This window comes from Sorex fumeus, unplaced genomic scaffold (assembly GCF_029834395.1).
Source record: "Sorex fumeus unplaced genomic scaffold, SorFum_2.1 ptg000030l, whole genome shotgun sequence".
NCBI classification, from domain to species: domain Eukaryota; kingdom Metazoa; phylum Chordata; class Mammalia; order Eulipotyphla; family Soricidae; genus Sorex; species Sorex fumeus.
In genome coordinates, this window is record NW_026606087.1 from 8,420,418 (window position 1) to 8,434,832 (window position 14,415).

Sequence of the window (14,415 nt, forward strand, 5' to 3'; positions counted from 1 at the left end):
AGTTGGCTTCTCACATCCAATCTCAGATACTATTCATCAAAAACAACTAGGAAAAGCAAAGGGAAGATAACACTGTTATATATTTTTTGTCTGCTTGCTGTTTGGGCTACACCTGGTGATGCTCAGGGCTTACTCCTGGCTCTGCGCTGAGGGATCACACTTGGCAGTGCTCGGGGGACCATATGGGGTGCCAGAGATGGAACCCAAGTTGGCCAAGTGCAAAGCAAGCACCTTATCTGCTGTACTCTCTCCAGTCCTGCTGTATTGTGTTCGTGGCACCACAGGAGGGTCTCTGAGGCACCAAGTGTGAACACAAACAAGCGTGCACAAACCCTGGGACAATAAAACAATAGGAAGGGGGCACAGAAGAAGACTGTAATAACAACAAACATCTTTTCTAATAATAATGCCGTAATATTAGAAATCAACAACCAAAATAGGAAAGAACAAAACACACGGAAACCAAACAATATGCTCTGGGCCAGGCACAGAGTTTAATGCTCTGCATGTGGGGCTCCAGGTTCAATTGCTGGCACCCACCACATGGTGCCCGAACTGCCACAGGAGCAGTGCCCCAGCAATGAGCCAGAAGTAGCCCCTGAGCACCCGTGAGTGTAGCTTAAAAAAAAAAAATCAACAAAAATACGCTTCTGGAAAAACTGTTGGATCAGTGAAGATATCATATGAGAAATAAAAAATTACCTGGAGGGGGGCAAGAGAGATAGCTCATATGGCTGGGGTGCACGCTTTGCATGCAGGAGGTCCAGGTTCGAACCCTGGCACCACTGGAAGTGATCCCTGAGCAACAAGCCAGTAGCAGCCCCTGAACACAGACAGATGTTGCCAAAAATGGGGGGTGGGGGGGAATTACCTGGAGAATGACAACAAAAAAATGAGACAAACAACAAGATCCTATGGGATGCAGCAAAAACATCTACATAAAAAGTATAAAGATATTGGGGCTGGAGTGATAGTACAGCGGGTAGGGCGTTTGCCTTGCATGCGGCCAAGCCGGGTTCAATTCCCAGCATCCCATATGGTCCCCTGAGCACCGCCAGGAGTAATTCCTGAGTGCATGAGCCAGGAGTAACCCCTGTGCATCGCCAGGTGTGACCCAAAAAGCAAAAAATAAATAAATAAATAAATAAATAAATAAAGGATAAAGATATTGTAAAATAACAAAACAGGGACAAGAAAGATGGTTCAAAAAACTGGAGCTCATGCTCTGCATGCTGGAGACTGAAGTCTGACCCACTACACAGACCTCCAAGCACAGCTGAGAGTGATCCCTGAGCACTATGCAGTAATAACCCTCACTCTTCACCATAAGCACTGCTGGCCCCAAAACCAAAAAACACGAATTCTCTCACTCACTGGAAGAAACTCTGCTCATAAGGATTCTGAGTAAAAAAAAAAAAAATTAAAAACCAAATTAGAAAATTAATTCTAGAGATACGTACTAGCACCTCCATAATCATAAACAACATCATTCTCAGTAGCTGAAACAGAGAACTGCAATGTCCATCAAGAAATGATTAGATGGGGCCGGAGTGATAGTACAGCAGGTAGGGCGTTTGCCTTGCACACGGCCGACCTGGGTTCGATTCCCAGCATCCAATATGGTCCCCCGAGGACCGCCAAGAGTAATTACTGAATGCAAAGCCAGGAGTAACCCTGTGCATTGCACTGCCGGGTGTGACCCCCCCAAAAAAGAAAGAAATGATTAGATAAAAAAGCTGAGGTATATATACTCAATGAAATACTTCTCTACTACTTAAAATTTATATATATATACATATATATATGAAAGTGCACCCTTTGGCACAAAAATGCATGGATCTTGAGGCTATTATGTAAGTGAAACAGTATGAAAATGAAAAAAATTATTGGATGAGTTCACTCATGTGGGATATCAATTACTAAAGGAAATGAAAAGGCAAGAAAAAAAAACCCTCAATACTAGTTAGCAAAAACTATGGTGGTTATTAGGGAGAAGGGGAGGGAGAAATAAGTAGAGGGGCCAGAGAGAGAGAGAGAGAGAGAGAGAGAGAGAGAGAGAGAGAGAGAGTACTGTGGGTAAGATGCTTGTACTTTCAATCCTTTGAATCCCATATCCCTGAGTATTGCCAGGAGTGATCCCTGAAAAGAGCCAGGAGTAAGCCCTGAGTACTACCAGGGTGTAGCCCCCCAAACAAACAAAAAGCAGCAGAGGGGTTTTTTTTGGTGGGGCAAAGATATTGGAACTTTGGTGGAGTGACAACTGCACACATAGGTAGATATTGAATAAATCCACTGTAAACAAAAACCTCAAGACAGAAAAATAAAACTAGGTGGGTAATGACAGGTAAATCCAACCCAGAAAAGGGACTACATTGATATTTTGACTGAACAAAACTACCACTAGGTGGCATCAAGCCACAGATGAGATGTAAATAGATCTGAATGGCATTTTTGAGGAGCTAGTGCACTGCATCAGCTGGTTCATGTGAGCTACCATTATTTTTTCTTTTTGGGTCACACCCGGCAATGCATAGGTGGGGTTACTCCTGGCTTTGCACTCAGGAATTACCCATGGCAGTGATCGGGGGACCATATGGGATGCTGGGAATTGAACCCGGGTCAGTCACATGCAAGGCAAGCTGTATCTTGCTGTACTATCACTCCAGCCCCACAACTGATCAACACTGAGAGCATTTTATGCATTTGGATCATTGTACTCCATGCTGAGTATAATGCGGGAATTCACTGTATTATAGACTTGATAAGATAGCTGCTCTTATCTTCTATTCCAGCACACATCTTTGGTTAACAGTTAAAACGACTTATTGATGTTATAATGAGAATGTTTTAGGACAGAGAGATAGCTTAATAAGGAGAGTGCATGTATGCTTTGCATGCAGGAGGCCCAGGTCTGATTTAATACCAAGTACCAAGCAACACGAGGAGCAGCCCTGGGCACAGAAGTAACTACTCCTGAGGTCTGTGGGTCATGGCTCCAAAACAAAACAAAACAAAACAAAACAAAACAATCCAATTTGAAAAGTGAGCAACAGATCCAAATAGATATTTCTTCAAAGAAGACATTATAACAGCGGGTAGGGTATTTGCCTTGCACACGGCCGACCTAGGTTCGATCCCCAGTGTCCCATATGGTCCTCTGAGCACTGCCAGGAGTAGTTCCTGAGTGCAGAGCCAGGAGTGACCCCTGAGCATCGCTGGGTGTGACCCAAAAAAGGAAAAAAAAAACCAAAAAAAACAAAGAACACATTATAGTGGTCAATAAGCACATAAAAAGATGGCTGACATCAAAGCACACCTGTAAAGTGCAAATTACAAGCACTGTGAGGACAAGAATGATCGTATAGTGAGTAAAGCCTTTCATGCAGCTGACTCTGGTTTGATTCTTAGAGTCCCCCAAGCAAGACCAGGAATGACCCCTGCACACAAAGCCAAGAATAACCTTGAATACCTCCAAGTATGATTCCCAAACATAACACAAATAAAAAAGAACCATGAGTTGAATAACACCTTCCCACCCACCAGTATAGGGTCCAAAAGACAAATAATAATAACTCTCAGCTAGGCTGTAGAGAAACTGGAACCCTTATATATTGCTGATGAGATTATAAAATGGTGTGGTAACACTGGAAAACAATTTGAATATTTCTCAAAATATTAAACGCAGAGTTATCACATGATCCACAATTCCACTCGTAGGCATATTCACAAAGAGAAGTGAAAAAAATATGTCCACAGAGACTTGTGTATGAAGTTTCAAAACAGCATTCTTTATAGTCAAAAAAAATGTGAAACTAGGGCTGGAGAGATAGCACAGCAGGCAGGACATCTGTCTTGACAAGTATGACCTTGGTTCAATCCATAGCACCCCATATAGTTCCCTGAGCCTACCAAGAGTGATCCCTGCGTGCAAAGCCAAGAATAAACCCACCACTGCCAAACAAATGTAAATACAAAAGCAACAAGTGAATGGATAAGGTATAATGTATCTATCTAATGGACCACTATTCAGTCAGTAATGAAGGAACTAATAACATATGATGTGCCAGAAAGCCAAAAACATTATTCCAGGTGCCAGAGAGATAGTACGGGATGTGGCTGACCTAAGTTTGATCCCCGGCATACCATATGGTCCCCCGAGAACTGCCAGGAGTGATCTCTGAGCACAGGGGAAGGAGTAACCCAAGCATTGCTGGGTATAGCCCCCAAACACACACACGTATTATTCCAATATAAAGAGGATGAGACATAAATCATCAAATATGGAATAGCTCATTATGTATGAAATGGACAAATCCAAGGAACAGAATATAAATTAGTCACCATTTCTGGGTGTCAGGTAAAGATTTAAGAAGACAGCTAATAAGCAAAGAGCTTCTCTTAGGTGGGATAAAAAAGCTCTAAAACTGGATTGTGCGGTAGTTATCACTATCAGTTATTATTTATGGTTAAATCATATACTTTTTTATTTTTCTTTTTGGGTCACACTCAGTGGTGCTCAAGGGTTACTCCTGGCTCTGCACTCAGGAATTATTCCTGGCGGTGCTCAGGGGGCCATAAGGGATGTTGGGGATTGAACCCGGGTCGGCCGCATGCAAGGCAAATGCCTTAACTGCTGTGCTATCGCTCCAGCTCCTGAATAATATACTTCAAATGGATGAATTGAACAGCATGTGAATCATACCTCAACAAAGCTGTTTTTGTTTTGTTTTGATTTATCAAACTAAAATGAAACCAGAACTTCACACACCCACAGAGGGAAGAGGCCCATTCCTCTTCTCTGAGCATCTTAAGATCCAGGTTAGGAATTGCCTTTATCAGGAAAGCACAAAACACAGACTGATGTACACTCTGACTTAATTTCGTAATTCTTCTATCTGCGCTCTATGCTCTAGTAATAAGGAGCCACCTAATACTCCCAACTAAACAATGGTATTTCATACCTTCGTGTCTTTATCCATAATATTTTCCTTGCCAGAATACACCATTTCACTTAGTAAACTTTAGGGCATTTGACACTGAAAAAGTCAAATTCTAGCGGCCCATCACACCAAGAGCCCCCTACAATATGTGCCCCACTCTCCCATGGCAGCACAACCCAGTACATGCTGTAAACACCGTGCTAAGGATCTCAGCTCACTTTCCATGAGCAGGATATGATGGCGTCAAGCAAATTGGCAGGCTCATGGCCATTTAGTGACCCACGTTTAAAAAAAATAAAAGGCAGGTCTTTTGCCAATTTGAGAATTTATCTAGAAGGATCGGTATTATTGGATCTTCAGAGTTACAACAGTGGTGTGACTTTCTCAGGTAAAGGAGAAACGAACAGTCTTTTGAACAAAGTGGAAGAAAGAACAAAGAGGTGAGCATCGGCCATAGTTTGAAGAGGGGCCACAGAAAGTTACTGGCCAGTGCTGAGGCCACCAGCCCGAGTATGATACGAGTGAAGCAGTGTATGATAAAGATATACTGTGTTATAAGAATATTAAAATTAAAAAAGAATGTTAAAATTCTACACGTGAGGGCTGGGGATGTGGCTCAAGTTGTAGGTGAGACTTTGAGTTTATCTCTGGCACTGCATGGTCCCTCAGAGATCAAACTCTGGGTTCAAACACCTTTGCTGTGGCTCCCAAAGTTAAAAAATATATTTATTTTTAAATACTATATGCCAAAAGAAGTAGAAAGTTTCTCATCCTCAGAGGGAATGTTAATTTGGGAGAGTATGACCTAGCATATACCTGGGCCATCTTTTGCAATGGTGAAGAGCCACTGGCAAAAAAAGACACTGATTTTGAGAGGGAGAGACAGGGGCATATTAAGGGAAATAGTCAAACTAAAAGCAAAGAAGGTCACTATGATACAGACTGACCAAATGTTGACCGATGAATATAGGAAATATAATTTTATTTGGGAGCTAGGGGATAGGGATTGAGTCACACTCAGAGGTGCTGAGGGGTTTCTTCTAACATTGCTCAGGTGACATGTGGCATTAGAGGTCAAATCTATGCCCCGGCACACAAAGCATGTGCTCCATGGAGCATTTCTCTGGCCTAAGAAACAATCATTTTGTTTGTAGACCATACCTAACAGGGCTCAGGGGCTACACCTGGCAGTGCTTGGGGGACCATATGTGGTGCTGGATTCAAAACACAGTCGTGACATTAGTTGTATGACAGGCAAGTAATTTTACCTTTATATATTCTCTTCAGCCCCAAGAAATACTATCTTAAGGGACCAGAGTGATAGTACACAGAGCAGGATGCTTGCATGCAGATGATCTGGGTTTGATCCCTATACAGAGCCAGAACTAAGCCTGAGCACCACTGGGTATGGCCCCCAAATACCAAAAGAATAACAACAACCAAAAATACCTTACCTGGCACCACTGGATGTGGCCCCCAAACAAAAAAAGAAATACAATCTTAAAGACACTGCTATCAGCATCGTGTGTCAGGTTTCTGAACTCAATTCCAATGAGTGTGTGGAGGTTTCCCTCCTTCAATAAGCAATTCTTAGATATCAGCAAGGTGTTCAAGAATTCAACTTAATTCTGACACTACCCAGAGATAATAAATGATTCCACAGGTAAGGGGCACAGTCTTCTGAAGACCATGCTATAATTCAGATGCAACACCCAACTTCAATCTGTGGTCTGTGTTTCTACACAACCAGTTATATAAACCATTGGCTTCCTACCAAATGATAGTACTCATGGAGTTTAGAAAGAAAAACCAAAATGAAGAAGTGAACTACATAAAACAAAAATAAACTTTTGGATGGTCAGAGCAGTGTACAGCAGGTAGGGAGCTACCTTGCATGCAGCTAACCCAGAGTCAATCTGCAGCATCCCACCTGGCTCCCCTGAGCACTGCCAGGAGTTATCTCTAAGTGCAGAGCCAAGGGTAAACCCCGAGGACTGCTGGGTATGGCCCCCAAATATCAAAATACAAACAAAAACCTTTGGACGATAAGAGAAAGTCAACTTCCTCCGGAAAGCCTCCCCTGAGTGGCTCTCCTTTATCCCAATGATCACTGCTCCCCTCTCAATCCCACAGCATCGTGTCATATAAAGGGAGACAATGAGGGGCCAGGGATGTGGCCTGGCGATCAAGGGCATGTCCCAGTGCTCAGGAGTCAGGTTTGATACCCAACAGTCAAAACTAAAAGATTAAAATAAAGAGTGACACAGAATACTTACTATCTCTAATAGTTTTTCTACTATATCTTGCTACCTCAACTGCTCTTGACAATACTCACCTATTTCTGTATCTCTGATGCTTCGCAAACAGGTGTTCAAACACAAAGGAAATGCTCACAACTATTTGTAGAGTACATATATGCTAAGGTGAAAGCATTTTAAGTTGCCTACTTGCTCTTCTTTATGCCAAGAGGCAGGAAGAAGTAATTACTTAGAAATGACTTATGGGGTGTCAGGAGTTAAATTTGAAAGTCAAAGACCAAGAAAAAAAATCAAGACTGTTACCTGTATGTATCCTCACATGGTTTTTATAATTGGTTGCACTGGCAAAGGCTCGCCCACAGCCTGGTTCTGTGCAGTAGTAAGGTCTTTCTCCTGTGTGTGTCCTTATATGAACTTTCCTGATATTTGATGTGGTAAAAGACCTACCACAGCCTTCAAAAGGACATTTAAAGGGTCTTTCTCCTGAAAATACAAAAGGAAATAAATTAGATGGTGCAAATATAGATAGGAGATTTACATGTCCTATCATGCAGTTGTGTCTAGGATTAACACTCAAGACTAGTCTTCCTGTATGGAACTTCCCTGTCAGGTATTTCTTTTCTTTTCCCATGAAACAGTATTTTTTATCCCAAATGTAAATTTACAAAGAAAAACCTGAATGGCATTCAGATTCATCCTTTATTACATTACTGTCCAAGATGAAATCATCTATGTAGGCACATTAAAAACCAAACTGAAGGCGGAGCAGTTTCCCTTGCATGTGGCTGAACCAAGTTCGATCCCCAGGATCCCATATGATCCCCCAAGCACCGCCAGGAGTAATTCCTGAGTGCAAAGCCAGGAGTAACCCCTGAGTATTGCTGGGTGTGACTCAAAAGCAAAACAAACAAACAAAACAAAAACAAAACTGCAGGCTAGAGCAATGGCAAGTGGATAGGGCATTTTCCCTGCATATATCTGACTCGTTTAATTCCCAGCACTCCATGATACCCTGAGCCCTGCCAGGGTATTCCCTGAGTAGAGTCATGCATAAGCCTTGAGTATGACCCCCCCCATTTTATGCAAAAAAATAATTTATAGGGCGGGGGTCAGAGAGATTGTAACAGTGGGTAAGCCCTTGCCTTGCATGCGGCTAACCTGAGTTTGATACTCTATACCCCATATGGTCCGTTAAGCCTTGCCGGGAATGACCCCTAAGTACAGAGCCAGGAGTAAGCCCTGAGCACAGGCAGATGTGGCCACAAAACAAACAAGCAAAACAAAAATGAATTGAGGGGCCAAGGATGTAACTTAGCAGCGGAGCAACTGCTTTGCAAATATGAGGCTCTGGATTCTGTGTCCAGCACCAGTAAAAATAAAAAAAAAGCTTAAAAAGTAAACTGAAGGCCAAGACCATAGTTGAAAGGACTAAAGCATATGTCCCACATCTGATCCTTGGCATTGTATGGGTCCCTGAGCACTGCTGGAAGAAAGCCCTGACCTACCAAAAGTAGACCCTGGGCACCACTGGGAGTGCCGACCCCCAGCCCTCCACAAGAAAGTTAAAAATTACTTGAAAAAAAATCAAAACATAAGTGTTTTCATTTTGGTTAAATAAAATTGACATGCTCACTAAAAAAAAAAAATTGAAATTGAAATGTCCCTAAGTACAAAATCATTTAAAATAAATTTGGGATCATATCTGAATTAAAATCTAAAATTTAGTGACTTATAGTATTTTCTATAAAAATCTGCTAAACTATTTCATAATAATACTTAGATGTATTTGGGGCAAAATTATCACACCATTAATAAAGTCTCAAAGTAAAAGATCTTACACTATATTAGTGAACAACTTATAATAGCATTTTTTTGGGAAAGTGGGGGTCAATCTGGGTCACAGCAGAAGTGATAAGGTACTAGTTCCAGTTCAGTGGTTCAACTTGGTGCTTGAAATTTGCTCTTTCGAAGTGTTCAGGATCATATGGATCCAGGGATCACACCTGAGCTTTCCACGTGCAAAGGATGCACACTAGTCCTTAGAACTGTCTTCCCAGTCCAATAAGAAACTTATCTGGTGCTGGAGAGATAGTATACCAGATAGGGCGTTTGCCTTGCACACGGCCAACCTGGGTTCATCCCTGGCATCCCATATGGTCCCCCAAGCACCGCCAGGAGTAATTCCTGAGTGCAGAACCAGGAGTAACCCCTGAGCATTGCTAGGTGTGACCCAAAAAGGAAAACAAACAAACAAACAAACAAAAAATAACTTATCCAGGAGCCAGAATGATAGTACAGTGAATAGAGCACTTGCTTTGCAAGCAGCTAATCTAGATTCTATCCTAAGCATCCCATATGGTCTTCCAAGGCCGCCAAAAGCAGTTCCTGAGTAACTGCCAGGAGTAACTCCTGAGTACCACACTATGACCCGAAAACAAGACAGTACTTAAAAAATAAAAGTTATCATGTTTCTGAAATGCTTCCAACTCTAACCCACAGCAAATATGTTTCCTTATAATCCAATTCCACAAATAATACACAATTACACAAAGAAAGGGCAAAAAGAACAAAGTATCATTTGGGAAAAGATAAAGCAAATTGAATGATGAGGAAAGAATCATAGAAAGTAATTTCTCATTCAGGGGGGCTATTGGGGTTTTCAGACGCTTTCTCTCCCAGCAGTTCAATAAAGAAGTGATACAAATACTGAGAAAGATTTGGGTACATTAGATTCTGGTCTCAGGTGGGCTACCAAGTAGATGTATAATCCTAAATAAATAGAACTGCTACTCAGATAAACTGAAACTGAGATAACCCATTTACCTGAAAACTAAGAGAGCTGGAGGTCTATGGCTATTATTCATCAATATTCGGGACATGGGCCCCTTCGAGAATGTAACAAAGTTATGGCCCCTCATCCTGGTAAGAAGCAGATATACACAGTGACTCCCTGAATCCTCCCAGTGTCCCTCCTCCTTGTCCCCCTCCCCTTAGTGGATGAGAAAGTCCTGGCCTAGAGAAGATACTCCCTCACAACAGTACCTGTATGAGTTCTGATATGTTTCTGAAGATCTCCTGAAGTTTTGAAAGACTTAGTACAATTATCTTCTGAACACCGATATGGCTTTTCTCCTGTATGAGTTCTAACGTGACTTTTTAATCCGTAACCTTTAAGAAAAATTTAAAAGAATTTTGATTAGATCCCCTTATTAATCACACACATTGAGATTCATCGACTAAAAGATATACTAAATGCCAAGTAACTCATAATGCTACGTTTAACAGAATTATAACAGAGTAATTTAAAAATGGGTAAGAAGGGGCTGGAGTACTAGCACAGCAGGTAGGGCATTTGTCTTGCATGCAGTCGACCCAGGTTTGACTCCCAGTATCCCATATGGTCCCCTGAGTACCGCCAGGGGTAATTCCTGAGTGCAGAGCCAGGAGTAAACCCTGTGCATCGCTGGGTGTGACCCAAAAAGCTAAAAACTAAACTAAAATAAATAAAAATAAAAATGGATAAGAAGATGGGTCGTTCAGGACCACTATGCTGAAAATTTGGCAGTTTAATCTTCATGTAAATGAGCTTATGTGTTTTTCTTTTTAAATGTACTTCAATCTTCAGGTTTAGGAGCACCTCAAGAAAATTTTCTTAAAAAGGACAATAGACAGACTTGGGCACACTGGTGACGTTGAAGTTATACAATAGCTTTGTACATCAAAACCATAAATGTAATCACTACTGTAAACATTATCCAAGCTATAAATAAAAATGAAATAAATTTAATTGAAGTTTCAGAACAGTGAAACTTGCCAGGATCTTAATAATGTCCATAATTCATACCCCACAAATCTTTTTTATTAATTTTTATTAGTGAGACATCATGAGGTACAGTTGTAGACTTACAAATTTTTGTGCTTGGGTTTCAATTATATAATGATCAAATACCCATCCCTCCACCAGTGCCCATTTCCCACCACCCTGGATCCCAGTATCCCTCCCACCCCCTTCCCCCCATCCCCCCCTGCCTCTGGGGCAGGGCATTCCCTTTTGTTCTCTCTCTCTCATTGATACACCACAAATCTTGAAGTGGTGAATGGAACGCAAAACTGTGTGGAGATCAGGAGGTCTGGGACAGGTTCCCAGGCTGGCCATTGTCTTCCTGGGTCACTCTCATTACCCTCTGCCAAACCCTAGTTCTCCATGGTTCCTTAACATCTATTCTAACATCAAATTTTATATCAGCTTTAAATACTCATTTATTTTCCCCCTGCTAACAGAGAGCAAAGTATGGAATAAAAACTCTAAACACTGTAGCCAGAAATAGGCTTGATGCAGGCCGGAGCACAGGCTTCCCATGCAGAAGGCACAGACGCCAGTCCTGGCACTGCCTGGCTTCCCCAAGTATGGCAGCGAGCACCTCCTGAGCACAGAGCCTGGCGGAGAAGTCTAAGAGCAACACCAGGTCTACGCTTGAAACAAAAATTAAACAAAGCGGGGCTGGAGAGACAGCACAGCAGGTAGGGTGTTTGCCTTGAACGTGGCCGACCGGGGTTCGATTCCCAGCATCCCATATGGTCTCCTGAGCACTGCCAGGAGTAACCCCTATGCATCGCCAGGTGTAACCCAAAAAGAAGAAGAAGGAGAAAAAAAAAACAGAACAAAGAAAGAAACAGACTTGAGGGAAAAGTGAGAAAGAGAATTGAGCAGCAGGACAAGACCAGTTAAGGCAGAGACTGAAAAACAGGTCATTTTTGTCCGCTGACTCAGACAATGGTTAATAACTGCCTCTAGTCTATCGCTACTTAAACACAGTCTCTGCTTAAGTCACAAAAACAAAAATAAGGTTATTTGAATCACCTTTTGGAGACATTACAATTCATATAACCCCAAAAGTAGATTTTTCTGGGACTCAATACCCCCCAAATCCAAATAACCGCACTGATTTCAAAGGTACTTTCAAGATGGCTATAAGAATTGAAGAAAACAGGGGCCAGAGCAATAGTACAGCAGATAGGGTGCTTGCCTTGCATGTGGTCGACCTAGGCTTGACCTGCGGCATCCCATAAGGTCCCCCAAACCCTTCAGGAATGATCCCTAAACGCAGAGAGCTCTGAGCCCCACCAGGCATGGACCCCAAACAAAAACAAGACAAAAAGTTAAGAACAACTTTTTATATGTGCACTTATGTGGTCAGAGTGTTGCAAAAAAGAAAAAGTAACAGCATGTTTTCACCTGTTGCAAATGCTTTCCCACAGCCTTGGTGCTCACACTGATAAGGCCGGTCTCCTGTGTGTGATCGCTCATGGACCTGTCAGTAAAACACAGCATAATTCTATTTGCTTTAGGCATTCTTTAAGTGGACTGTCTCAACATACAGCCCCCACCCCAACATATTTTTTTTTTTGTTTACATGATTCTTATTTTCACTTTTCAAGTTTGAGCTCACTGGAACTGGGCTGTGGATCAACAGGAGCCCACTATCTTCCATGAAAGAGGCAGTGAGCTTGATTCCTGGCCATGCCCGGCTCCCCAAGCATACCCGGAGCAACCTCCAAGTGCCAACCTGGGAGCAGGCCCTGAGTACTGCTGGGAATGGCTCCAAACCAAAAGCTATAGCCCAATCATTCTGAATAAAGACCTAAATGGTGCACGTTAGGAAGTGCTCATTTTATGTAAAGCACAGGAACTCTGGAGATTTGAGTTTTACTGAATGGTTAAAGGTGTTCATGGGTGACATATACCAGGTGAGAGCTATGAGCAGAGTAAGGTGACAATAAAAGGTGCTGTAGAGAGAGGCGGCTATTAGAGGGGACTGGATCTGAGATGAGATTCCAACAATGACAGGCATGGCCCAGGTGCATGTCTTCTCTACTTGCTTCTCTGTAAAGTGGCTGTGACATACGAGTAATCACAACAGTGGCCAACATTTACTGAATCTTTACCACATACCAGATTATTCTTTTCAGGTCACATAAAAAGTACTAACTTAATGTTTACAACCATTCTACAAGGAATGGTTTTCTCAATCTAATTTTATATCACATGTGAATGTTACACACTGGTAAGTAGTGGAGATGGGGTCTACTGAGTATGCTAACCTAGCACGCAGTAAGTTATTCCAGTAAGTTAGTTATTACTACGAGCGATGATACATTGTATTTAGCTACAATCCAAATTCTTGGCCTAAATATTTGAGACAGAACAAATAGGAAATTTTGCTAGATTCCAGGAAATCAGTATTAAGAGTGATCAATATTAAGTGTGATAACACATACCTCTCATATAATTATTTAAAGTTTATATGCCAACGACATACTGAAATATACAGAGCACTTACCATGTGCTGGGCAGTAAATTGTACTTTAGGGACCCAGAACAAACAGAGTTTGGGTCTCTGAAAGAGTTCGCAGGTTCCAAAGTCTGCAAGAGTTCTGACATTTCTGTGTATAAGTAAGTATGTGTATGGATCTTGATAAGTGGGGAAAACAATAGTGTTTGAGTGCCACACGTATATCTAACTCATGGACATTTGATGTTCTAGGTATCCTCACAACTCGATAACAGCATTGAAAAAATACATGCCTTTAGATGGTGAGCTGTTGTATATAATTTTCCACATCCATCATATTTACATCGAAATGCCTTCTCTCCACTCTGCTGAGATTTAGCAGTGACTCTTGTTGCATGTCCTTGCAGGACAATCTAAATAAAACAAAAAGAATGATTTGACAAAACTGTATACAAATATATTTTAGGATAGGTATCCCCCTGAAAAATATCAAAAACATTTCAAATTTCAAAATCATGTCAAAAGCAACAACAAAAAATCAGGTTGTCATCTGCATGACACTAATCCATATAATCTCAGTGTGTACTTATATTCTTAGATCACTTTACTGGGACTCAATACCCTAAGAATTCAAACAACAGCATTAATCTGAAAGGCTTTTAAAGGATAATCATAAAAACTAATCTGGGGTAAGAGCAATAGAGCAGGTAGGGTGCCTTCCTTGCTATGCGGCTGACCTGGGTTCAATACCTGGCACCCCATATGATCTCCCGAGCCTTGCCAGAAGTGACCTCTATGCACAGAGCCAGGCGTAATCCCTGAGCAATGCCAGATGTGGCTCCCAAACAAAACAGAACAAAATTAAGGATCTGTATGTACACCAGGCAGTAATAGTGTTCCAAAATCCTATCTGTGTGCTATCAT

General features: G+C 41.7%; 1 protein-coding gene across 1 annotated transcript in view; it reads right to left on the reverse strand.

Moving 5' to 3' along the window:
• Positions 1–14,415, reverse strand: part of ZNF143 (zinc finger protein 143) — a 71,701-nt gene that overhangs the window by 23,201 nt on the left and 34,085 nt on the right. The window contains exons 8-11 of the mRNA XM_056116043.1: positions 13,785–13,904; positions 12,435–12,510; positions 10,241–10,366; positions 7,502–7,681 (exon numbers count right to left, since the gene is read on the reverse strand). Coding sequence (XP_055972018.1) covers positions 7,502–7,681; positions 10,241–10,366; positions 12,435–12,510; positions 13,785–13,904 — 502 coding nt within the window. The remainder of the gene's footprint in view (positions 1–7,501; positions 7,682–10,240; positions 10,367–12,434; positions 12,511–13,784; positions 13,905–14,415) is intronic.